Source organism: Eretmochelys imbricata, chromosome 14 (genome assembly GCF_965152235.1).
Source record: "Eretmochelys imbricata isolate rEreImb1 chromosome 14, rEreImb1.hap1, whole genome shotgun sequence".
In the NCBI taxonomy this organism is placed as follows: domain Eukaryota; kingdom Metazoa; phylum Chordata; order Testudines; family Cheloniidae; genus Eretmochelys; species Eretmochelys imbricata.
This window is the reverse complement of record NC_135585.1, coordinates 46,071,795-46,095,652: the sequence shown is the minus strand read 5'-3', so window position 1 is coordinate 46,095,652 and position 23,858 is coordinate 46,071,795. Positions and strand designations below refer to the sequence as shown.

The window sequence follows — 23,858 nt, the reverse complement described above, 5'->3', positions numbered from 1 at the left end:
GGGACTGAGGTCACAACTTGCCCAGGTTTAGTTGGCCATTTTCAGAAGTGAATGTATCTTTTATTGTTCCCCATGGGACTGAGACTACAGGCTGCCCAGAACAAAGACTGCTGTGACTTCACTGTCACTGGAAACAAGGGGACGCAGTGGCCTCTGTGAAAAAGTGTACCTTAACTCAGGCTACTGTAACCTAATCCCATTGAGAGCAATGGGAGATGGCAGCCATTGTAAACCAGGGCAGTTCTGTGTGAGTTTCTCTGAAGGAGAAGATTTTATGCACCAACCTCTGCTGACAGATCAACTTCCAGTTATGAAAATACTGGCAAAAAATGACCATTAATCCTACTTGTTTTCAAATGCTGCACATTGCACCAGATCTTCTGCACAGAGAGGGCAGGAGGGGGAAACTAGGGGTGTGTGTATGCAGCAAAATATGGGGTGCAAGAGGGAGAGGGATTTGGGGTGTGTCTTGGGGAATGTAAGGAGGTGCAAGAACAAGGGGGGATTTGGAGGATGTGGGGAGGTAGGGGAAATCTGTGTTATACACTCTGGCTGCTTTGAACTGCTCTGGTGATGCAAAGAAGCTGTAAACCCAGTTTAACTGGCTGCTTTGTGCTGCTCCAGAGTGGGGCAAAACAGCCACAGTGTGCTGGTGAATCTGGCCATAACAAGAAATATAATAAAAAGATTTATAGTTGATACTTCATATCTTCAAATATTAGAAATATCACATGGTTCTCTTTAGCAGTTTTCTTTAAATTTATGTACAGAATTTTTAAATTGAAAAAAAAAATCCTTCCCAGACCAAACAAACAAACAAACAAACCCAGTTAAAATTGAGCTAAAGTTGAGAGAACATATTTAAATCTATTACAGGGATACTGTAATTATCCTAAAACCAAACATTATAAATCCAGAAAATTGATAATTAAGGTTAAACTTGAAAGAAATGCAAACATGCTGAGGCCTGGAAATGTACTGTTAGGACACGCAACCAGCCTTAATTCTGCCCTATAGTGGTACCATGAGTCCAGGCCCAGGGAGTAGAGAGAAAAAAAATCTCTTTAAAGATCAGTTTAATTTAATCTGGACCACAAACACTACAATGTCTTAATCATAATCATACGGTTATGGCATTGTGTTACTACATTAGAGCTTTGTGTTACTACAAACAGGAAATGTTCCACAATTGCACACACAAGAGGAGAAAGACACCATGTCTTTTATTGCTTTAAGTCCTCTATTGCCACCTTTTTCCTGTGTGTGCGCTATCAATGCTCTCTCGCTCGCTTCCTCTATCTCTTTTCTGGTCAGCACCTTCTGGATATCTTTTTTTTATTTGTTTGTTTTGAAGAGGCAGAGAGAGGGTTGGCAGTTAAGATACACTTAACATTCCTTAAACTTAAAACCAAACCCACCCCCGCTAAAAACGAACAACAAAGGAACGAGCTACAGGAGTAAAAAGAGAATACAGGCCGAAGTCCAGCAACAGAGTGGGGGCTTTCCAGCTTATTGCACCCAGTGCAGCATGCATATGTGCAGGTGGCATATGTGTGCATTCGGTGCAAGGAGCTTCTGGCACTCAGAGACCATGTACGGACTTTGGAGACCAAAGTGGTTGAACTGGAGGAGCTAAGGGAGACAGAAAGGTACATAGATGAGACTTTCCAGGACACAGTAGAAAGATCCCACCCCCAGTCTTACAGCCTCTGTGCTGTTGAGGAGGAAGGAGAACATCCAACTGGAGCAGAGGGAAACGCTCCCATAGTTGGGACTCTCCTTACAGATGATGATGTGGTATCCTCTCGCACTGAGGATACCCCTCCGGGGGAGGGAACTCCAGTTATTAGGAAGAGACAGGTATTGGTAATGGGCGATTCGATCATTAGAAACATAGATAGCTGGGTTTGTGATGACTGGGAGAACCACATGGAGAGTTGCCTGCCTGGTGCAAAGGTTGCGGATCTCTCGAGACCTATAGATAGATTTATGTGTAGTGCTAGGGAGAAGCCAGTGGTCGTGGTACGTGTAGGTACCAGTGACGTAGGGAAAGATAGGAGAGAAGATCTGGATGCCAAATTTAGGCTGCTAGGTAAGAGATTGAAGTCCAGGACCTCCATGGTAGCATTCTCTGAAATGCTTCCAGTTCCATGCGCAGGGCCAGTTAGACAGGCAGAGCTCAATGCATGGATGAGACGATGGTGTAGAGAGGAGGAGTTTAGATTTATTAGGAACTGGGGAAACTTTTGGGAAAGGGGGAGCCTATACAGGAAGGATGGGCTCCACCTAAACCAAAATGGAACCAGATTGCTGGCACTTAAAATTAAAAAGGTCGTTGAGCAGTTTTTAAACTAAGGGCTGGGGAAAGCCGACAGGTGCGGAGGAGCACATGGTTAGGACAGAGACATCCCTTAGGGGAGGATCTATTAATGGAGATTCTCTATGTCCTAGTAAAGAGGAGAGGGTAGAAGATGATAAAATACAGGTAGGATCTGATGAGAAACAGTCAAATGAAAAAAAGTCCCATTCAATTACATCATGTAATGGCAGACAGCTAAAAAGTGACAAGTTTTTAAAGTGCTTCTATACCAATGCTAGGAGCCTAAATAATAAGATGCATAAACTAGAGTGCCTTGTATTAAATGAGGCTATTGATATAATAGGCATCACAGAAGCTTGGTGGAATGAGGGTAACCAATGGGACACAGAAATACCAGAGTATAAAATATATCGGAAGGACAGAATAGGTCATGCTGGTGGGGGAGTAGCACTATATGTGAAAGAAAGTGTAGAATCAAATTAAATAAAAATCTTAAATGAACCAAACTGTACCATAGAATCTCTATGGATAGTAATTCCATGCTCTAATATTAAGAATATAGCAGTAGGAATATATTACCGACCGCCTGACCAGGATGGTGATAGTGACTGTGAAATGCTCAGGGAGATTAGAGAGGCTATTAAAATAAAAAACTCAATAATAATGGGAGATTTCCACTATCCCCATATTGACTGGGTACATGTCACCTCAGGATGGGATTCAGAAATAAAGTATCTTGACACCTTAAATGACGGCTTCTTGGAGCAGCTGGTCCTGGAACCCACAAGAGGAGAGGCGATTCTTGATTTAGTCCTAAGTGGATCACAGGATCTGGTCCAAGAGGTGAATATAGCTGAACCGCTTGGTAATAGTGACCATAATATAATTAAATTTAACATCCCTGTGGTGGGGCAAACACCACAGCAACCCTACACTGTAGCATTTAATTTCAGAAAGGGGGAACTACACAAAAATGAGGAAGTTAGTTAAACAGAAATTAAAAGGTACAGTGCCAAAAGTGAAATCTGTGCAAGCTCCATGGAAACTTTTTAAAGACATTATAATAGAGGCTCAACTTAAATGTATACCCCAAATTAAAAAAAACATAGTAAGAGAACCAAAAAAGTTCTACGGTGGCTAAACAACAACGTAAAAGAAGCAGAGAGAGGCAAAAAGGCATCCTTTAAAAAGTGGAAGTTAAATCCTAGTGTGGAAAATAGAAAGGAGCATAAACTCTGGCAAATGAAGTGTAAAAATATAATTAGGAAGGCCAAAAAAGAATTTGAAGAACAACTAGCCAAAGACTCAGAAAGTAATAGCAAAAAAAATTTTAAGTACATCAGAAGCGGGAAGCCTGCTAAACAACCAGTGGTGCCACTGGTCAATCGAGATGCTAAAGGAGCACTCAAGGATGATAAGGCCATTGCGGAGAAACTAAATGAATTCTTTGCATCAGTCTTCACGGCTGAGGGTGTGAGGGAGATTCCCAAACCTGAGCCATTCTTTTTAGGTGACAAATCTGAGGAACTGTCCAAAATTGAGGTGTCATTAGAGTAGGTTTTGGAACAAATTGATCAACTAAGAATAATAAGTCACCAGGACCAGATGGTACTCACCCAAGGAGTTCTGAAGGAACTCAAATGTTAAATTGCAGAACTACTAACTGTAGTCTGTAAACTATCATTTAAATCACCTTCTGTACCAGATGACTGGAGGATAGTTAATGTGACACCAATTTTTAAAAAGGGCTCCAGAGGTGATCCCAGTATTTACAGGCCGGTAAGCGTGATTTCATTACCAGGCAAACTGGTTGAAACTATAGTAAAAAACAAAATTGTCAGACACATAGATTAACATAATTTGTTGGGGAAGAGTCAACATGGTTTTTGTAAAGGGAAATCATACCTCACCAATCTACTAGAATTCTTTGAGGGTGTCAACAAGCATGTGGACAAGGGAGATCCAGTGGATACAGTGTATTTAGATTTTCAGAAAGTCTTTGACAAGGTCCCTCACCAAAGGCTCTTCAGCAAAGTAAGCTGTCATGGGATAAGAGGGAAGATCCTCTCATGGATTGGTAACTGGTTAACAGATCGCAAACAACGGGTAGGAATAAATGATCAGTTTTCAGAATGGAGAGAGGTAAATAGTAGTATCCCCCCAGGGTCTGTACTGGGATCAGTCCTATTCAACATATTCATAAATGATTTGAAAAAGGGGTAAAGAGTGAGATGGGAATATTTGCAGATGATACAAAACTACTCAAGATAATTAAGTCCAAGGCAGACTGTGAAGAGCTACAAAAGGATTTCTCAAAACTAGGTGACTGGGCAACAAAACGGCAGATGATATTCAGTGTTGATAAATGCAAAGTAATGCACATTGTAAAGCATAATCCCAACTATACATATAAAATAATGGTGTCTGAATTAGCTGTTACCACTCAAGAAAGATCTTGGAGTCGTGGATAGTTCTCTGAAAACATCCATGCAGTGTGCAGCGGCAGTCAAAAAAGCGAACAGGATGTTGGGAATCACTAAGAAAGGGATAGATAACAAGAGAGAAAATATCACACTGCCTCTATATAAATCCATGGTACGCCCACATCTTGAATACTGCATGCAGATGTGGTCGCCCCATCTCAAAAAAGATATGTTGGAATTGGAAAAGGTTCGGAAAAGGGCAACAAAAGTGATTAGGGGTATGGAACAGCTTCCCTGTGAGGAGAGATTAATAAGACTTTGAAAAGAGATGACTAAGGGGGGATATGATGGTGGTCTGTAAAATCATGGAAAAAGTAAATAAGAAAGTGTTATTTACTGTTACCTGAACACATTAGGGCACCCCACCTTTTCCCAGTCCATAGGGCTCCAGGTGAAAAGCACCTACCCTTACCCAATTCATAGGGCTCCGGGCCACCTGTACCCAATTTGTAGGACTCAGGGGTGTAACTAACCTGATCAATTTAAGTACCCACACCCTTTCCCAATACGTAGGGCTCTGGGTATATACTACTTCTGCAGGTGTGCAGGACCTTTTACCAGTGAAAGATCCTTACACAGTAATATCCTTCACCTCTATTTATTAACAATCACCAAAACCAGAATGCACACACTACACATACAGTGCTCATCACTCTCAATAAGACAGATGAACTTTTCTTGATGGCCAGTCAGGATCAGGTCCATCTGGGGGACTGCAGTTTCTGCATGGTGTCATTGGCAGTGTTGAGGTCTGGCATCTCTGATCTTTGGGGCTGTGTCCAAGAGTTGGTTCCCAAAGAACTTCCTTTTGGATCTGAGTTTATAAAGTGAAATTTGAGTCCTTTTTATCTATACCTTAACCAATCATTATACTGAAATTTTATTAACCAATCCTAACATAGTGTAACAAAATTCTTTAACCAATCCTACCCCACCACCTTAATTAATTTACACCTAGCAAAATTAATTATGTAACAGACAGAAACAATTAAAGAACCAGACAGAGACCATACAGATAAACAATAGGGAAGTGGGGACCATAATGACAAACCAATAAAGAAATGAGGATTTCACAACCACAACTATTGATAAGTGATTTCTTGGCAGACAGAATGCTATCAAACTAAGTTTTCTTTAACCATCTTAAGATCTGTATCTTTATCTGGTGATAGTGGGTGCCATTAGGACAGGGTCTCCTTCTTAACAGCCTGATAGTACATTGTTTTAATGTAATTTAGATGGAATGTGAGGATGTGACTAATGGGACTCGGCTAATGGCTGCTACTTGGCTACTCTTTTAATCTGGCTGCAGACGAAGGCCTTAGACTTTAGGCCTTATGATACGGCTGCAGACAAAGGGCTTATCCTTCCATTACTCCTTCTCGTAACACAAGAACTAGGGGTCACCAAGTGAAATTAATAGGCAGCAGGTTTAAAACAAACAAAAGGAAGTATTTCTTCACACAACACACAGTCAACCTGTGGAACTCTTTGCCAGAGGATGTTGTAAAGGCCAAGACTATAACAGGGTTCAAAAAAGAACTAGATAAATTCATGGAGGATATGTCCATCAATGGCTATTAGCCAGGATGGGCAGGGATGGTGTCCCCAGCCTCTGTTTGCCAGAAGCTGGGAATGGGTGACAGGAGATGGATCACTTGATGATTACCTGTTCTGTTCATTCCCTCTGGGGCACCTGGTCTGGAGGTATATTGTCACCAAATTTGAAATAATTGTGTGTGAGGTTAAAGTCACAGAGCTCAGCAACCAGTTGTGCTGTGGCATCATCAGGGATACTGTTCCTGACAGCTTGTATTCCATCTTTGTGGGGGATGTTTGTGTAGAGAGCCTCTACATCCATGGTGGCTAGGATGGTGTTTTCTGGAAGATCATCAATGCATTGTAGTTTTCTCAGGAAATCAGTGGTGTCACAGAGATAGCTGGGAGTGCTGGTGGCGTAGGGTCTGAGTAGAGAGTCCACATATCCAGACAGTCCTTCAGTGAGAGTGCCAATGCCCGAGATGATGGGGCATCCATGATTTCCGGGTTTCACTGAAGGACAGTCCGGACATGTGATGGTCACATTAACACCACCCTATACCGAAAACCCACCGACTGCTATGCCTACCTTCATGCCTCCAGCTTCCATCCCGGACACACCACATGATCCATTGTCTACAGCCAAGCACTGAGGTACAACCGCATTTGCTCCAACCCCTCAGAGAGAGACCAACACCTACAAGATCTTCACCAAGCATTCTCAAAACTACGATACCCGCATGAGGAAATAAGGAAACAGATCAACAGAGCCAGACGTGTACCCAGAAGCCTCCTGCTGCAAGACAAGCCCAAGGAAGAAACCAACAGAACTCCACTGGCCATCACATACAGTCCTCAGCTAAAACCTCTCCAATGCATCATCAGTGATCTACAACCCATCCTGGACAACGATCCCTCACTTTCACCGGCCTTGGGAGGCAGGCCAGTCCTCGCCCGCAGACAACCCACCAACCTGAAGCATATTCTCACCAGCAACTACACACCGCACCATAGTAACTCTAACTCAGGAACCAATCCCTGTAACAAACCTCGATGCCAACTCTGCCCACATATCTACACCAGCGACACCATCACAGGACCTAACCAGATCAGCCACACCATCACCGGTTCATTCACCTGCACGTCCACCAATGTAATATACACCGACATGTGCCAGCAATGCCCCCTGCTATGTACATCAGCCAAACTGGACAGTCCCTGCGTAAAAGGATAAATGGACACAAATCAGATATTAGGAATGGCAATATACAAAAACCTGAAGGAGAACACTTCAACCTCGCTGGACACACAATAGCAGATTTAAAGGTAGCCGTCCTGCAGCAAAATAACTTCAGGACCAGACTTCAAAGAGAAACTGCTGAGCTTCAGTTCATTTGCAAATCTGACACCATCAGCTCAGGATTAAACAAAGACTGTGACTGGCTCGCCAATGACAAAAGCAGTTTCTCCTCCCTTGGTGTTCACACCTCAACTGCTAGAAGAGGGCCTCATCCCATAACTAGCCTCGTTATCCCTAGCCTGATTCTTGCTTGCGTATTTCTACCTGCCTCTGGAAATTTCCACTAAATTTCCACTACATGCATCCAATGAAGTGGGTATTCACCCACGACAGCTTATGCTCCAATACGTCTGTTAGTCTACAAGGTGTCACAGGACTCTTTGCCGATCTTCCAACATGTTACCCATTCCCTTAGCTTCGTTCGATCGCTCTGAAGTTTCTCACAGTCCTGTCTGGTCTTGACTAACCTAAATAATTATGTTTGCAGTGTTGTTGTAGCCGTGTTGGTCCCAGGATATTAGAGAGACAAGGTGGGTGAGGTAACAGCTTTTAAAGGACCAACTTCTGTTGGCAAAAGAGATGAGCTTTCGAGCTACATGGGAGAGCTCTGCGTAACTTGAGACTTGTCTCTCTCAGCAATAGAAAAGATACTACCTCACCCACCCACCTTGTCTCTATATATACACCTTTGTCATATGCAAATTTTGCTACCTTTCTGCTCACCCTCTCTTCCAGGTCATTGATAAATATATTAAACAACCCCAGGCCTAGCACATAACCTGAGGGCACCCCCCTGTTAGCCTTTTGCCATGTTGAAAATTGACCCAGTATCCCTACTTTGTTTTCTGTCTCTTGGCCAGTTTCTAGTCCATGGCAATACTTGGTCTCTTGCCCCATCATTACTTTCCTTTGTAACCTCTGGTGAGGGACTCTGTGAAAGGCTTTTGAAAGTCCCACTGTGGTGACCCAGCTAGGCTAGGCTAAGCTAACTGTGAGGAGAGGCAGAGGCAAACCAAGACAAAAAGAATAATTGTAAATGTTTAGAACTTTATGAAGGAAAACCCCATCATTTTACCAGGAGCATAAATAATATCAAACATTACCAAAGACTTCCTACGTAATAAACTATAAGTTACCAACTCATTAACCTTTGTGAGCTTGTACATACTGTGTGTGCAGTTAGTACCAAATGCATTGTTGTTAACAATAACAAACAAGATTACTTAACAATACACTGAGTCACTTTAGAGAAAAATCAACTTTTCCTCTCCTTGGCTGTAAGTCCAGTTCCATTCTTGCTGTCCTGTTCTTTGCTTCTCTTGTGTTTGAAGTGCTCCTTAGATTTGATGTTCCTGTGGCTGTACCTCTTTTCAACGAGTTTATCCACAAGTGGTGTTTCTTCACCTAATTTGGCTTTCACTTGTCTGTCAATAGATGTTCAAATTGTCATTCCCTCTGTTCATTTACTCTAGGCCCTTTGTGAGTGGGCTTCTCATTTACTGTTTTCAGGATCTGTTTTCATCTAACATAGCTTTTGGATCAATTCCCTTTTTCACCAACTATATTTCCTTTCATTCCTCTCCCCCCCAGTACTCTCTCTCTCTGGTATTTCTGTAGATTTTATTTCCCTCTACTTCCCTTCTCTTACATATCCAGGTCTGTTTTTTTTCTGCTTCTCCTGAACTGAAACCTTTCCTATTTTCCTTCGTTCCTCCTTCTCATCCCCTACTTTCATTCTCCTGCTCTGCTTTGATTCATCCACTAGCTCACCTTCTCCAACAGCGTTTTCCAACTGCCCCTTCAGGTGAATGGTGAATTGTGAGCCCCGAGCTCAAGCTGCCCTCTCGCTGGCCGTCTCTCCCCCCAGGACAGCATTCTGTGCTGCGGCATCGCAACTGCAGCAGGTGTTAGTGCCAGGGTGAGGGTTACTATACCATGACGCTGTCAGCTGGTTCTCTTTTATTCAGTGCAGCCAAATAATTCAAGCAAGGCATGGTTTTCCTTTGCAGAAGCCATGCTGGGACGTCCCTGTCAAATCACAGTTGTCTGTTTTATAATTCTATTTTTAATTTTGGTTTCAATCAACTTAATCAAACGGAGAGTCTCTTTTAAACATAGCTCCAACAGTTTCTGCCCCCAGAACAGTAGCTGATTTTACTGAGATTGTATATTTTTGCTCACAGCTCAGCCTCTCCACTCTATATGTCCTTCAGGATTATTAGATGGAACCATTTGGGCCAGGAGACTTACTGTTCTGTAATTTATCAGTGTTTTTAGCATCTTTCTTTTGCCCTTCAGTCTGTGACAAAATTTCATCTTCATTACCTGAAAAGCGTAGGCATCCTCCATCAGCCTCTGTGGTGAAGGCTGAGCAGAGAGATCGTTTCATTTCTCTGAAATGTCCTTATCCTCCTTCACTGTTCCCTTTATGCATTCTTTCTGGAACTGAGTAGGCTGCGTAAGCAGCTTCCATTCTGAGTCAAAAGATTTTAATTTGTTTACTCTTTGCTATGGGATCTTATTGAATAGCCTCTTTTTCCTTTTGTCATATATTTACTCATTTCTCTTTGCTTTACTTTTAGAGACACTGCAGGGTGAACTCAGTAAGTTCTCTTTTATTCCTAATATAAACCTTGCTACAAAATTGTCTCCTATTCAGAGTTTCAGTTTTCAGGGGAGGTCTCATCTCTCTGCCTGTGTTTGGTTTCAGAGTGGAGAAGAGACGTACTAAATGCAGGTAAATAAATATGCATTTCCCTAATCAACAGTTATCATGTAGATAATATATTTTTCTCTTATTCTAAACATCGTTAGAGATTGTTTTCTATTCAGCAAGTCTGTGTTCAGGGGAGTTCTCATCTCTCTCTATTTGCTTGATTTCAGGTTGGGAGAAAGCCCGACAATATGCAGGTAACTGTGCTGTAAACTCCGCTGAAATGTGATCTGTCAAAACCTCACCAGCCCCTGAGAGCACTCTGCTCCTTTTCTTTGGAAAAGTGCTGAATAACGAGAGACTGTTTCCCCTCGGCTTCACCTTCCCAGTATGGTATCTGGGTCGTGCCTGATAGACGTTATCTCACCTAACCTTAATAGGCATTAAACTGCTCAAATCTCCCCTCCCAACATCAGGGTTTTCATGCTCATACAAGTCTTTAACCTGCAATTTCCTTCTACAATACCAAGTGTGAGCATCGCTGTTAACGCACTGAATGGCTCAGAGGTCAGAATGGACCAGCTGGCTCAGGGGGGCAGTAAGGGCAGCTGGGGTCTTTCACTCCTCAGTCACCGATCTCAGCCCAGGCTCAGAGTCCAGTTCCCAGTGGACAGGAGCTCACGTCGTAACTCACATTAACGGCAGCCTCACCAGCCATCTCCGCAGGGAGGCCAAGGCCTGGACAGGCTGCAGAGACAATTTCTTCCCAGGCAGAGATTCCAGCAGGTGTCAAGGCTGAGCCATGTTGGCAGGAGAGTGGGGGGCTCATACGGCCGCTGTGACGTCTTTGTACCCTCGATACCCAGAGCTCCAGCAGCCGGGGTGTAACCCCATTTGTACCCCCAGCACTGAACTCACTGACACTGCCCCAAGGCCTCCTCTCCTCCTGGGCTGGGAGGGGGGTGAGTACCAGCCCCGGCCCCTCATCCCAGGGGCACATCTGTGCATTTGCCAGGTGCAAAGAGCTCTCCAGGTGGAGACACTCTCACACTGACTCAGGAATCAGTCTGGGAGGCCCCATTGCCCAGGAGGGGTGAAGGGAGGGACCCTGGGGGTGAAGGGAGGGGCCCTGGGGCTGCTGTTCCTCATTCCAGAAAGTGGGTGAAGGGGACGTGGACACGGACAATGTCCCTGCTTGCGCTGTGAGGGGCAGACCTGGCTCCACCCGGGCTTCAGAGCCTGAGCTCCAGCCTGAGTGTGAACATCTACCCGGCTATTTTTACCGCCACAGAGGGAGCCCCACAAGCCTGAATCTGTCGACCTGGCTCTGGGACTCGCTGCTGCAGGCTGTGTAGACAAACCCAAAGTGTCTCCAGAGTCTGGGTGTGAAAGTTTCCTAAGTGTCTGACCCAGGGCTGGTTAATGAAAGCGAGGTGGATGGCCGAGGGAAGTAGTTACATGGAGACACCTGAGCCCCTGGGGCTCTGAGACAGTCCCTGTGACCATTATTTGCTCTGGGAGACGCCCAGGTGCAGCGGTAGAGGGTCTGTGCCACTGGCAGCGTCCATGGGACAAATCGCTCTGGGAAGAGTTCAGGAGCCGAGTCTCCATTTTCACCCTGATTTTGGGGGGTGAGATTAGGAGTCCAGGGGGAATTTTTCAATCAAATTTAACGGCAGTTCTGGAGTGTTTCATAGTTGATGTCTTGAGTCTGACCTGCCCGTACCTGTGCGTTTCTGGGGATGTTGACAGTCACTCACTGCGAGTCACTGGGATTTGGGCTCCTAAATTGTTCTGACAGATTTCAAGTGGAGCTGGGTGAAATGTTTTGGGTTGGCTGAATTCATGTCGAGTTTGCTGAAGTTTCAATGAACAGAAGAAGGTGCCACCACTTCCCTTCTAGCCTTGAGCCCAGTGGTTGGGCCCTTAACTGGGAGCCCCAGGTTCAATCCCCCCCTCGTGTGATGTGGGACAGGAATTGGAATGTGGGCCTCCCCCCCCCTCAGGTGAGGGCTGGAACCGCTGGGCTCCAGGTGTCTGAGGTGGGGCTCCCTCAATCTATCCTGCCAAAGATGCCCCCTGTGTATAAACAATGCCTTGGGCACTGGGCCAGAGCGTGGGAGCGAGACTGACTCTGCAGCCCAGTGGGTCGGGCCCCACCTGGAAGCCCAGAGTCCAGCTCCTCTGCTCCAGTGACCCTGTAATTACTGATTCATAACCCCAGTGACGGGAAGGGTTACGGGAGGGGACACACCAGTGTCTCAGGTCGTGTCTGCCAGGGTTTTCACTCACCGACGAAATTGCCCTGGTGCAAGCCCAAGCTGCGAGGCACCCAGTGCAGCTTATCCCAGATGGATGGGGCAGTAAGTTGGAAAATGCCCCCTCCCCTCCCCTCCAAACTGTCCTGGCCTCATGAGCAACAGCCCAATAAGTACGCATTTACCTCACCCCAGAATCCCCCACTACACTGCCCCCTCATAGTGAGCCCAGCCCAGACGCACTGCCCATGCCCTGGGGGAGCGGCTGGGCTGGGTAAAGGGAGGGGCTGCCTGTGGGGTTTGTCTGGCCGGAAGGTGGTGCCCCTAGGGCCAGCATGGAGAGTCCCAGCTGCACCCCCTGGGACAGGGCTGCCTGGATAGTGTGTGTGGGGATGGCATATACCTGATCTTAGTGACAAACCAACCACACATAGAATCAGACTATTAGGGTTGGAAGAGGCTTCGGTAGGTCATCTAGTCCGATCCTCTGCTCAAAGCAGGACCAACACCAACTAAATCATCAAAGCCAGGGCTTTGTCAAGCCTGACCTTAAAAACCTCTAAGGATGGAGATTCCACCACCTCCCTAGGTAACCCATTCCAGTGCTTCACCACCCTCTTAGTGAGATAGTGTTTCCTAATATCCAACCTAGACCTCCTCTACTGCAACTTGAGACCATTGCTTCTTGCTCTGTCATCTGCCACCACTGAGAACAGCCTAGCTCCATCCTCTTTGGAATCCCCCATCAGGTAGTTGAAGTCTGCTATCAAATCCCCCCCTCACTCTTCTCTAGACTAAATAACTGCAGTTCCCCCAGTCTTTCCTCGTAAGTCACGTGCCCCAGCCCCTTAATCATTTTCGTTGCCCTCCGCTGGACTCTCCAGTTTGTCCACATCCCTTCTGTAGTGGGGGGACCAAAACTGGATGCAGTACTTCAGGTGTGGCCTCATCAGTGCCGAATAGAGGGAAATAATCACTTCCCTCTATCTGCTGGCAGTGCTCCTATTAATACAGCCCAATATGCTGTTGACCTTCTTGACAATGAGGGCACACTGCTGACTCATATCCAGTTTCTTGTCTACTGTAATCCCCAGGTACTTTTCTGCAGAACTGCTGCTTAGCCAGTCAGTCCCCAGTCTGTAGCAGTGCGTGGGATTCTTCCTTCCTAAGTGCAGGACTCTGCACTTGTCTTCGTTGAAACTCATCAGATTTCTTTTGGCCCAATCCTCCAATTTGTCTAGGTCACTCTGGACCTTATACCTACCTTCCAGTATATCTACCTCTCCCCCAAGCTTAGTGTCATCTGCGAACTTGCTGAGGGTGCAATTCATCCCATCATCGAGATAATTAATAAAGATGCTGAATAAAACCAGCCCCAGGACCGACCCCTGGGGCACTCCGCTTGATACCGGCTGCCAACTAGACATGGAGTCATTGATCACTACCCATTGAGCCGGACAATCTAGCCAGCTTTCTATCCACCTTATAGTCCATTCATCCAATCCATACTTTTTTAACTTGCTGGCAAGAATACTGTTGGAGGCCATATGAAAAGCTATGCTAAAGTCAAGATGTATCACATCCACCACTTTTCCCATATCCACAGAGCCAGTTATCTCATCATAGAAGGCAATCAGGTTGGTCAGGCATGACTTGCCCTTGGTGAATCCATGTTGACTGTTCCTGATCACCTTCCTCTCCTCCAAGTGCTTCAAAATGGAATCCTTGAGGACCTGCTCCATGATTTTGCCGGGGACTGAAGTGAGGCTGACCAGTCTGTAGTTCTCTGGGTTCTCTTCCTTCCCTCTTTTAAATATGGGCACTATATTTACCTTTTTCCAATCATCCAGGACCTCCCCCGATCGCCACGAATTTTCAAAGATGATGGCCAATGGCTCTGCAATCACATCAGCCAACTCCCTCAGCACCCTTGGATGCATTAGATCTGGACCCATGGACTACTGCACATCCAGCTTTTCTAAATAGTCCTTAATCAGTTCTTTCACCACTGAGGGCTGCCCACCTACTCCCCATGCTGTGTTGCCCAGTGCAGTAGTCTGGGAGCTGACCTTGTCTGTGAAGACCAAGGCAAAAAAAGCATTGAGTACTTCAGCTTCTTCCACATCCTCTGTCACTATGTTGCCTCCCCCATTCATTAAGGGCCCTACGCTTTCCCTGACTTTCTTCTTGTAACTAACATACCTGTAGAAACCCTTCTTGTTACCCTTCACATTCCTTGCTAGCTGCAACTCCAATTGTGCCTTGGCCTTTCTGATTACACCCCTGCATGCTCTAGCAATATTTTTATACTCCTCCCTAATCATCTATCCAAATTTCCACTTCTTGTCAGCTTCCTTTTTGATTTTAAGCTCACCGAAGATTTCACTTTTAAGCCAAGCTGGTTGCCTGCCATATTTGCTATTCTTTCTGCACTTCGGGATGGTTTTTATCCTGTGCCCTCAATAAGGCTTCTTTAAAATATAGCCAGCTCTCCTGGACTTCTTGCCCCCTCATATTAGCTTCCCCGGGGGATCCTGCCCATTAGTTCCCTAAGGGAATCAAAGTCTGCTTTTCTGAAGTTTAGGGTCCGTATTTTGCTACTCTCCTTTCTTCCTTTTTTCAGGATCCTGAACTCAACCACCTCATGGTCACTGCTGCCTAGGTTGCCACCCACTTATACTTCCCCTACCAATTCTTCCCTGTTTGTAAGCAGCAGGTCAAGAGGAGCATGGCCCCTAGTCGGTTCCTCCAGCACTTGTACCAGGACGTTGTCCCCAAGACTCTTCAAAAACTTCCTGAATTGTCTGTGCATTGCTGTATTGCTCTCCCAGCAGATGTCAGGGTGATTGAAGTCCCCCATTAGAACCAAGGCCTGTGATCTGGAAACTTCAGTTAGTTGTCCGAAGAAAGCCTTGTCTACCGCATCCTTCTGGTCCCGTGGTCTATAGCACACACCCACCACGACATCGCCCTTGTTGCTCTCGCCTCTAAACTTAACCCAAAGACTCTCAACAGGCTTTTCTCCAGTTTCATACTGGAGCTCTGAGCAATCATACCACTCTCTTATAAACAGTGCAATTCCTCCACCTTTCCTCCCATACCTGTCCTTCCTGAACAGTTTATACCCATCCATGACAGTGCTCCAGTCATGTGAACTGCCCCACCAAGTGTCTGTTATTCCAATCACATCATAGTTCCTTGATTGTGCCAGGACTTCCAATTCTTCCTGCTTGTTTCCCAGGCTTTTTGCGTTCATGTACATGCACCTAAGATAACTAGCTGATTGCCCTGCTTTCTCAGTATGAATCAGGAGGCTTCCCGTCTTGAACCCTTCTCCTTGTGTTTCCTCCCGGTAGCTCATTCCCCCACTTACCTCTGGGCTTAGGTGTCTCACTCGGTTAGCTAGCCTGCCTGTGAAGATGCTCTTCCCTCTCTTTGTTGGGTGGATCCCATCTCTTCCTAGCCATCCTCCTTCCTGGAAGAACATCCCATGATCGAAGAATCCAAAGTCCTCACTCCGACACCACCTGCGTAACCACGCACTCACCTCCACAATTCGACAGTCCCTACCTAGGCCTTTTCATTCAACAGGGAGGATGGACGAGAACATGACTTGCTCCTCAATCTCCTTTAGCCTTCTTCCCAGAGCCACATAGTCTGCAGTGATCCGCTCAAGGTCATTCTTGGCAGTATGATTGGTGCCCACCAATGATACTGCCTGGAGAAGTAGGAAGAGGTAGCAGTCCGAGGTCTTGATCAGTCTCAGCAAACACTCCGTCACATCTTGGATTCTCCTCACGCCCCTCTGACCCCATCACCCATGACATGGCCCAAAAGCAATAGAGATTCCCTGGGACCTGCCTCTCCCTCACCCCTCTCTGGCTCCTGCCTCTCCCTTACTCTTCCCTCACCCCTGTGCCCACCTGGCTCCTGCCTCTATCCTCACCTCTCCCCCTTGTCCCTTCCCTTCTTCTCACTCCCTTTCTGTTCCCCTGGGTTCCTCTGCCCCTGCCTTGCCTCCCTGGCTCATGCCCCTGCCCTCCACCCACCTCTGCCCCACTGGATCCCCCCCCTTTGCCCCCTGCTCTCCTGGCACCTGCCCCTCTTGCCCAAACATCCTCTGCACCCTGGAGCCCACCCATCACTTCACACCCCTTCTAACACTTGGTATCCACCTCTCCCCTTTCCCCCTCTGCTGCCATGTCTGCCCCCCAGAGCCTGACACTGCCCTCACCCCCTCTACCCCCTGATGCCCTCCCACCCCTCACCCTCCTCTGCTGTCCTGGTTCCCACCCTTCTCACTCCCCTCACCCCACCTGGCACCAGCCCCTCTCCCCAATCTCGGCCCCCTGTACCCATCCCTCCTCTATCCCCACTCTGACCTTCTGGCTCCTGCCCCTCCCCAATTCCCTCTCCTAACGCTTCCCTCTACCCACCTGCCCTGCCTCTCGCTCCTCGCCCCTCTCTGCCCCCTGGTGCTTGTCCCTCTTTCGTCTGCCCTCCCTGTGTCTGCACTTCTGCTCAACCCCCTCAATCCCCCTGGCACCTACCCTTTCCTTTACCTCCCCCCACACCCTCCTGGTGCCGACCCCTTCCCTCACTCCCCCTGGCCCCCAACACCTGCCTCTCCACTTGCCCCCCTTCTCCCCAGTGCCTACCCTCTCTGCCCCACTGACCGCACTCTCCTCAAGCCCCTCTGCCCCCATCACACATGATTTACCCCACCCCTTGCCTTCCTTGTGCCCCCCCCCCGGCACACACTCCTTCCCACCCCCTTTTGTCTGCCCCTTCCTTTTCTCCCTTCTGTCTCCCAGCACCTGCCCCCCCCAACCCTCTGGCACCCACCTCTTCCCTTGCCCACCTCTGCCCCCAGTACCTGCCCCTCTTCTTTCCCCTTGTTCTCCTTGGCACCTGCCCCATTCCATGCTGCAATTGCTGCCTGTCCATCTGCTCTCCCTCCTCTGTCCCCTGGCTTTCACCCCCTCCTTGTGCCCCTCTAGTCCCCTGGCACCCACCCTTCCCAGGCCCTCCCACCCACTGATGACCACACCTCATCCCCACCCCATATGTTCCTGGTGCCTTCCCCATCACATGCCCCACCACTGTCCCCCACTCATTTGTCTCTCCCGCACTCTGCCACCCGGTGCCTGCCCCTTCCTTCTTCCTCCCTGGCCCCCACCTCTCCCCTAGGCACAAGCCACTTCCCTCATCCCCCCACCCCCTGGGGCCTGCCCCTTCCCTCACACACCCCCACTGCCACCTTCCCTTTAGTTCTCCCCCATGCCCTTCCCCTCATCCTCTGCATCCCTGAAACCTGCACCCCTCACCCCCATCTAATCCCCTCATGTCAGCCCCTCTGTTCACTCCTCCTCTGCCCCCCTGAGACCCATCTCTACCATTGCCTCCATCTGCCTCCCTGGAGCCCACCCTTTCCTATGCCCCCTCTGCCTGCCTGGTGCAAGTCCCTTCCCTCGCCCCCCTTTGGGCCTCCTGGTATCTGCCTTTCCCCTCCCCCTACCTCTGTTCCACTTGTGCCCACCCCTCCCTTCACCCTCTCCTAACCTCTGGTTCCCACCCCTCCCCTCATGTTCCCTCTTTCCCCCTGGTGCCCACATCTCCACACCCCTCTGCCCCCCTAGGGCCCACTCTTCTCCACACTCCTCTCTCTGTCCCCCTGTGCTCACCTGTTCCCTTGCCCCCACTCTGCCCCCTGGTGTTCACCCCCTCCTCTCTCCCCTCCTTCCATCTGCCCCTCTGCTTAATCCGCTCCCCCATCTGTCCTGGTGACTACTCCTTCCCTCCCCAGCTCTGTCCTCCTGGCACCCACCCTTCATGCCCCTCTTCCCCTTAATAACTGCCCTTTCCCTCACTGCCCTGTTGCCCCCTGGGGTCTCCGCCCACCCTCTGCCCCCCAATACCCCTCTGGCACCTGCCGTACCCTCACCCCTCTTTATCCCCTTCTCACATGTGTCTCCTTTTCCCCTGGTGCCAGCCCCTCCTTCTACTACCCCTCTGCTTCCCTAGTGCCTGCCCCTCTGTTCACCCCTTGTGTCTCCTGGTGTAAGCCCCTTCCCTCTGTCCCCCAGTGCCCGCCCCCTTTCCTGACCCCCCTTTGGACTCCTGGTGCCCACCTCTCATCTTGTTTCTCTCTTTTCTTGGCCCCTCACTCATACTCTACACCCCTCGCACCTGCCCCTTGTCATCCCGCTTAGCCCCCCGCCAGTGCCTGCCCCTCCCATCACCCCACTCTGCCCCTAGCACATGCTCCTCTCCTCCTCCCCCTTCCCCCAGAAGTCCCCTGGTACCTGCCTCTCCTCCTCTTGCTCTCCTCTGCCTACTGGTGACACTGTCCCTGCCCTAGCCAGCCCCTGTTCCCCCAGGCTCCTGCCTCACTCTGTCCCCGTGGTGCCTGCCCATTCCCTCCCCCCACACTCATGGTCCTGACACCTGCCCCACTCTTCATCCCTCCACCCCCTGGCACCAGTCCCTCCCTTTGATTACCCCGTGTCCTATTGGAGCTTCCCCCATTCCCTCACATCCCTCTGCCCCTGGTGTCCGCCCCTTTCCTTGCTTCCCTGTGCCCCCTGGGGTCTGTCCCCTTCTTCCCTGTGCCCACCTCTCCCCTCAACCCCTGCATCCCCCTGGAACCTGCCCTTCCCTTCACCCCCCTCCATTCCCCTGGTACCCGCTCCTCCCCTCACATCTCCCTAGGGTCTGTCCCCTTCTTCTTCCCTGGTGCCTCCCCCACCCCCTGCAGCCCCATGGAACCTGCCTTCATCCCTCTCTGTCTTCGTGCCCATCCCTTCCCTTGTCACCCCATTGCCCTTGTGCCTGCCCCTCCCCTATGTCCCTCCCTCCACCCCCTTTGCTCCCGTCACCACCCCCTCCCCTTTCCTCTCCCAGCATCAGTCTGTCCCCTCCCCCGCCTCCACTGACACCTCACCCCACGCCCTCATTGTCTCCTCACAGGCAGACGGGCCCTGACTCCCCTCAGGCAACAACCCTGCACCCCGCCAGTGATTAACGGGGACAAAATGTTATGCTTATACGAAGCATATGGAATTTTGAAAAAGGGGATAAGGCAATACGCCAAGTTTATTGAGTACAGTTTAGGCATTAAAATCAGCATATGCGCACGCACACACACTCACTCACTCTCTCTCTCTCGCTCTTTCTGCAGCAGGATTTTATAGTTACCAGTCCTAAGTGTTGCTCAGTCAGTTCCAGTGGCGAGCTGAAACTGCACGTGAGGAAGGGGAGCTGGGCCTCTATCGAACACAGTCGAAGCTGCAGTGTTGATGCAGAACGAACCCAAAGTCCCATGGCAATACATCCTTCTTTTATAGTAATAAGTTCCCATACAAGTCTATGGCACATTGGAGTTGTTAGTCAAGGTTGCTCCCAATCAGGCTGTTACTGGGAGTATCCACAGCTGTTTCTTATTTCATTCCTCTGGCTCCACACTTTATCTTGTTCTTGGGGCATATGCCTTTGCTTTAGGGTCATCAGTCTGCCATCCGGGTAATTCCTCTCAATTTCTCCACTCCCTTCCCACCAATCTGGCCCATCAGTACTGGTCACTGTTAGCATGCCATACATTCTTCACTCACACACAAAACCATAAATAATTTCAAAAGCAAGACTTGCAGCCATAACACTTCTATTCTTCTAAAAACAATCAATAACACGTAAAGCAAAGAATAAAACCAAAACAATTTCTTCTTACTAATTCAAGGCTAACAAAATAAGCAAAATGGAGGACAATTTACTCAAGAAAATTTCTCCCCATTTGGCTTTTGGCCTACAACAGGTTAATTTCCCTTCAATCCCAGTGACCAGCCCCTGCCCCCGGCACTGACTCTGTGACTCTCTCCCCAGTGGATGTGACTCTGGATCCAGACACGGCTCATCCCAAACTCGTCCTCTCTGAGGATCGGAAACATGTGAAACGCGGAGACACACACCAGGATCTGCCCGACAATCCTGAGAGATTTCATCATTGTTCGTGTGTCCTGGGAGCGGAAGGGTTCATGGGCGGGAGGTGTTACTGGGAGGTGGAGGTGGGAGACAAGACAAGATGGACTCTGGGGGTTTGTAGGGAATCTGTGAGCAGGAAGGGGAAGGTCACATACACACCTGAGGATGGATACTGGGCTGTGCGGCAGAGGGATGGGGAATACAAGGCCCTCCCCGTCCCTTGGATCCCCCTCCCCGTGAGTGTAAGGCCAAGACGGGTGGGGATTTTCCTGGACTATGACGCAGGCGAGGTCTCATTTTACAATGTGACTGACAGGTCCCATCTCTTCACTTTCACTGGCACCTTTTCCGGGACGCTCCGCCCTTATTTCAATCCTGGTCTCAACGCTGGAGGTAAAAACGCAGCTCCCCTGATTATCTGCCCGGTCCCAGCTCAGGCCGGAGGGAATCTTGGTCCCTGACAGTGATACCAACAGCACAGACTGTCCCCTCCCAGTGCTGCTGCTCTCCCCAACCCCAGTAATAGAGGCCAGTTACTGCAGGGAACTGGACTTTTTGTGCTGACCGGATGCTGCCAGTTTCCCTTTTCAACTGGAGGTTCCAGTCGAAAACCGGACACCTGGCAACCCCCAGCCCTCACCTTGCCCTGTCCCCTGCCCCAGGGGTAGCAGATGGTGGTGGATGGGGGTCATTCACTCCTGTCAGAATTTTCCACCCCTGTGAAATCTCAGTGTAAAATATGAAAGAAAAAAGATTATTCTAATTTAGAAAATTTTATAACAAGGTATAAATAAAAGAATATTTTCATTTACATTTCAAAGGTATTTCAAAAGCAAGCATCTAAACATATTTTTAGAAATGGAATTATTTACATTTATTTTTTGATTCTTCCCTCAAATCTATATTGAAGTTTAACTTCTCTAACTAACGTCATTTGTATTTCAACTGTGGAATTTCAAGAAATCTAAAATATGTATCTGTCATAAATATAAAGGGGGAATGGTAACAACTTTTATGTATGCAGTAATATAAAATCCCTCCTGGCCAGAGGTACAGAATCATTTACCTGTGGGGGTTAAGAAGCTCAAATAACCTAGTTGCCACCTGACCAGCAGGACCAATGGGGAAAGAAGATACTTTCAAATCGGGGGGGCGGAAGGTTTTGTTGTGCTCTTTGTTGGTTGTTCTCTCTCAGACAGAGAGGGACGAGGGCATGAAAATCCATCTCCTAAAGACATTCCTGAAACGAGCCTCTAAGATTACAAAAATTGTAAGTAAAGCAAGGAAAGGCGTTAGATTATTTTTTGTTTTAGCTTGTGAATTTTCCCTATGCTAAGAGGGAGTTTTACTCCTGTTTTTTGTAACTTTGAAGCTAAGCCTACAGGGGAATTCTCTGTGTTTTAAATCTTTTTATTTACCCTGTAAAGTTACCTTCCATCCTGATTTTGCAGGTGTGATTATTTTACTTTGTTTTTTAAATAAAAATCTTCTTTTAAGAACCTGATTGATTTTCAGTGTCCTAAAAGCCCAAGGGTTTGGCTTGGGCTCACATTGTACCAATTGGTGAGGATATTATTCTCAAGCCTCCCCAGGAAAGGGGGTGAAGGGACTTGGGATATTTTGGGGAAATACGAACACCAAGTGGCCCTTTTCCTAAATCTTTGTCTAAATCACTTGGTGGTGGCAGCAATACAGTCCAAGGACAAGGAAAGGAATTTGTGCCTCGGGGAAGTTAAACCTAAGATGGTGGAATATAAGATTAGGGGATCTTTCATGCAGCTCCCCACATCTGTACCCCAGAGTTCAGAGTGGGAAGGGAACCCTGACTGTATCTTAACAAAATAAACTATTAAATTGTCAGACTGGGTTGTTCAGTTGTAAAGTACATGTTTCATAAACATCACAACTACACGCATGTGCAGCTGCTCTCTCTCTCTCTTCCTCTCTCTTTATTGTCTTGACTGGTTCTCTCTGGAAGGCAGGACACATACACCCACCTCCTGCACTACACCTTTGAAAATTTTTAGGTAGAAAAAATGATGGAATTAATTAAGCAAATTATTTAAATTAACTCGCACAAGATTATATAATGTTCTTTGAACTTGTCAGCATTAATTCATGTGATTTTTAACTTTCTAGCTACATATAATCAGTAATCAAGATATGACCCTTGCTTTCTTTTTCTCACAGCAATTAACAAAACACGGTCCCCAACCTCAAATGCTATCTTCCCATAGATAGAAATCTCTTCTACAATCTCCATTTTTTTTAGTTCATTTTTCTTTAGAAGTATTATTTTCAGGCAATGTACTGTCAGTGTCCACTGTTGATTTCAGAGTACTGCCAGGCACTTCATGTTCTTGGTTATAAGGACACAACACATGTAGTTTGATACAGAAATAGAGAAAGGGTTGTATTCCTTTACTGAATCATCACAAATTAACTTAATTGTATTGAAGACCCTGGCACATAATGACACCTAACATGAAATTTGGTGAAGCTTTATTGGGAAACCTTTTTTCTCGGCCACAAATCAGTCGAAAGGGTGATGTTTTAGTTGTCTTGTGAGGTTTAGCGTACAAAGAAAAGAAAGTTGCTCCAGGAAATTCATCACAATTCCTCTGGGTTCTGTCCACCACCTTCTGGAATGCTCTATACAAATAGTGACCAATTGGTCCAATTCCTTGATGTTAGCGATCGAACCTAATTTCTGGAAGAGCTGGCTGAGCAGCGTATGAGGGGAGGCACATCACATGGCATTGCTAGGACCACTTTTTGTTTTAAACGTGACGCGTTATGAACATTTTCAATGTCATCGTTCAGTTTTGAAGATTTATTCACAATACGCCATCCATGGCAGAGGGCCCTAAACTTACGTTGATTATTTGAAAATAAATACCCTCACATTATCTTGTGATGGATTCATCTGTGTTTTTATCAAGTCTGCTGCTGTCTAGGTGGCATGGTCGGCTGAAGCTCTGTGTCACCCGGCCATGATTGTGTATTTGACCATCTAGTGAAAATATCACCAAATGTAAACTGTTACCTCGTTATTCAATTCTGAACCTAGATCTGCCAGTATCTGCTCTGGACAGCCATGTTAATATATCATTTCACATGTCTTCTTCTCCACCTCATGTGCTTTCATAGTTCTAAGTGGAAATTCTTCTGCCCATTTTGAAAAATCATCTGTAGCTCTCAGTACATACCGATATCGCTTCTGGGGTACTAGATATCGCCCGATTAAATCTGCTCTCAGCAATTCCCAAGTTTTAACAACCTATGTGCAAGAACACAGGCGAGAGTTCTCATTTGGATCTTTCCTATG

General features: G+C 47.4%; 1 protein-coding gene across 5 annotated transcripts in view; it reads left to right on the top strand.

The window, feature by feature from the left end:
• Window positions 1-22,380, top strand: part of LOC144275260 (butyrophilin subfamily 1 member A1-like) — a 39,196-nt gene extending 16,816 nt beyond the window's left edge. For 3 of the 5 annotated variants that reach the window (XM_077834454.1, XM_077834453.1, XM_077834450.1), the window contains 4 exons: window positions 10,225-10,245; window positions 10,353-10,379; window positions 10,526-10,552; window positions 20,432-22,380. In XM_077834454.1, coding sequence (XP_077690580.1) covers window positions 10,225-10,245; window positions 10,353-10,379; window positions 10,526-10,552; window positions 20,432-20,991 — 635 coding nt within the window. In that variant the 3' untranslated portion in view covers window positions 20,992-22,380. The remainder of the gene's footprint in view (window positions 1-10,224; window positions 10,246-10,352; window positions 10,380-10,525; window positions 10,553-20,431) is intronic. The other 2 variants (XM_077834451.1, XM_077834452.1) reach the window with 2 other exon arrangements.
• Window positions 22,381-23,858: the final 1,478 nt, after the last annotated feature.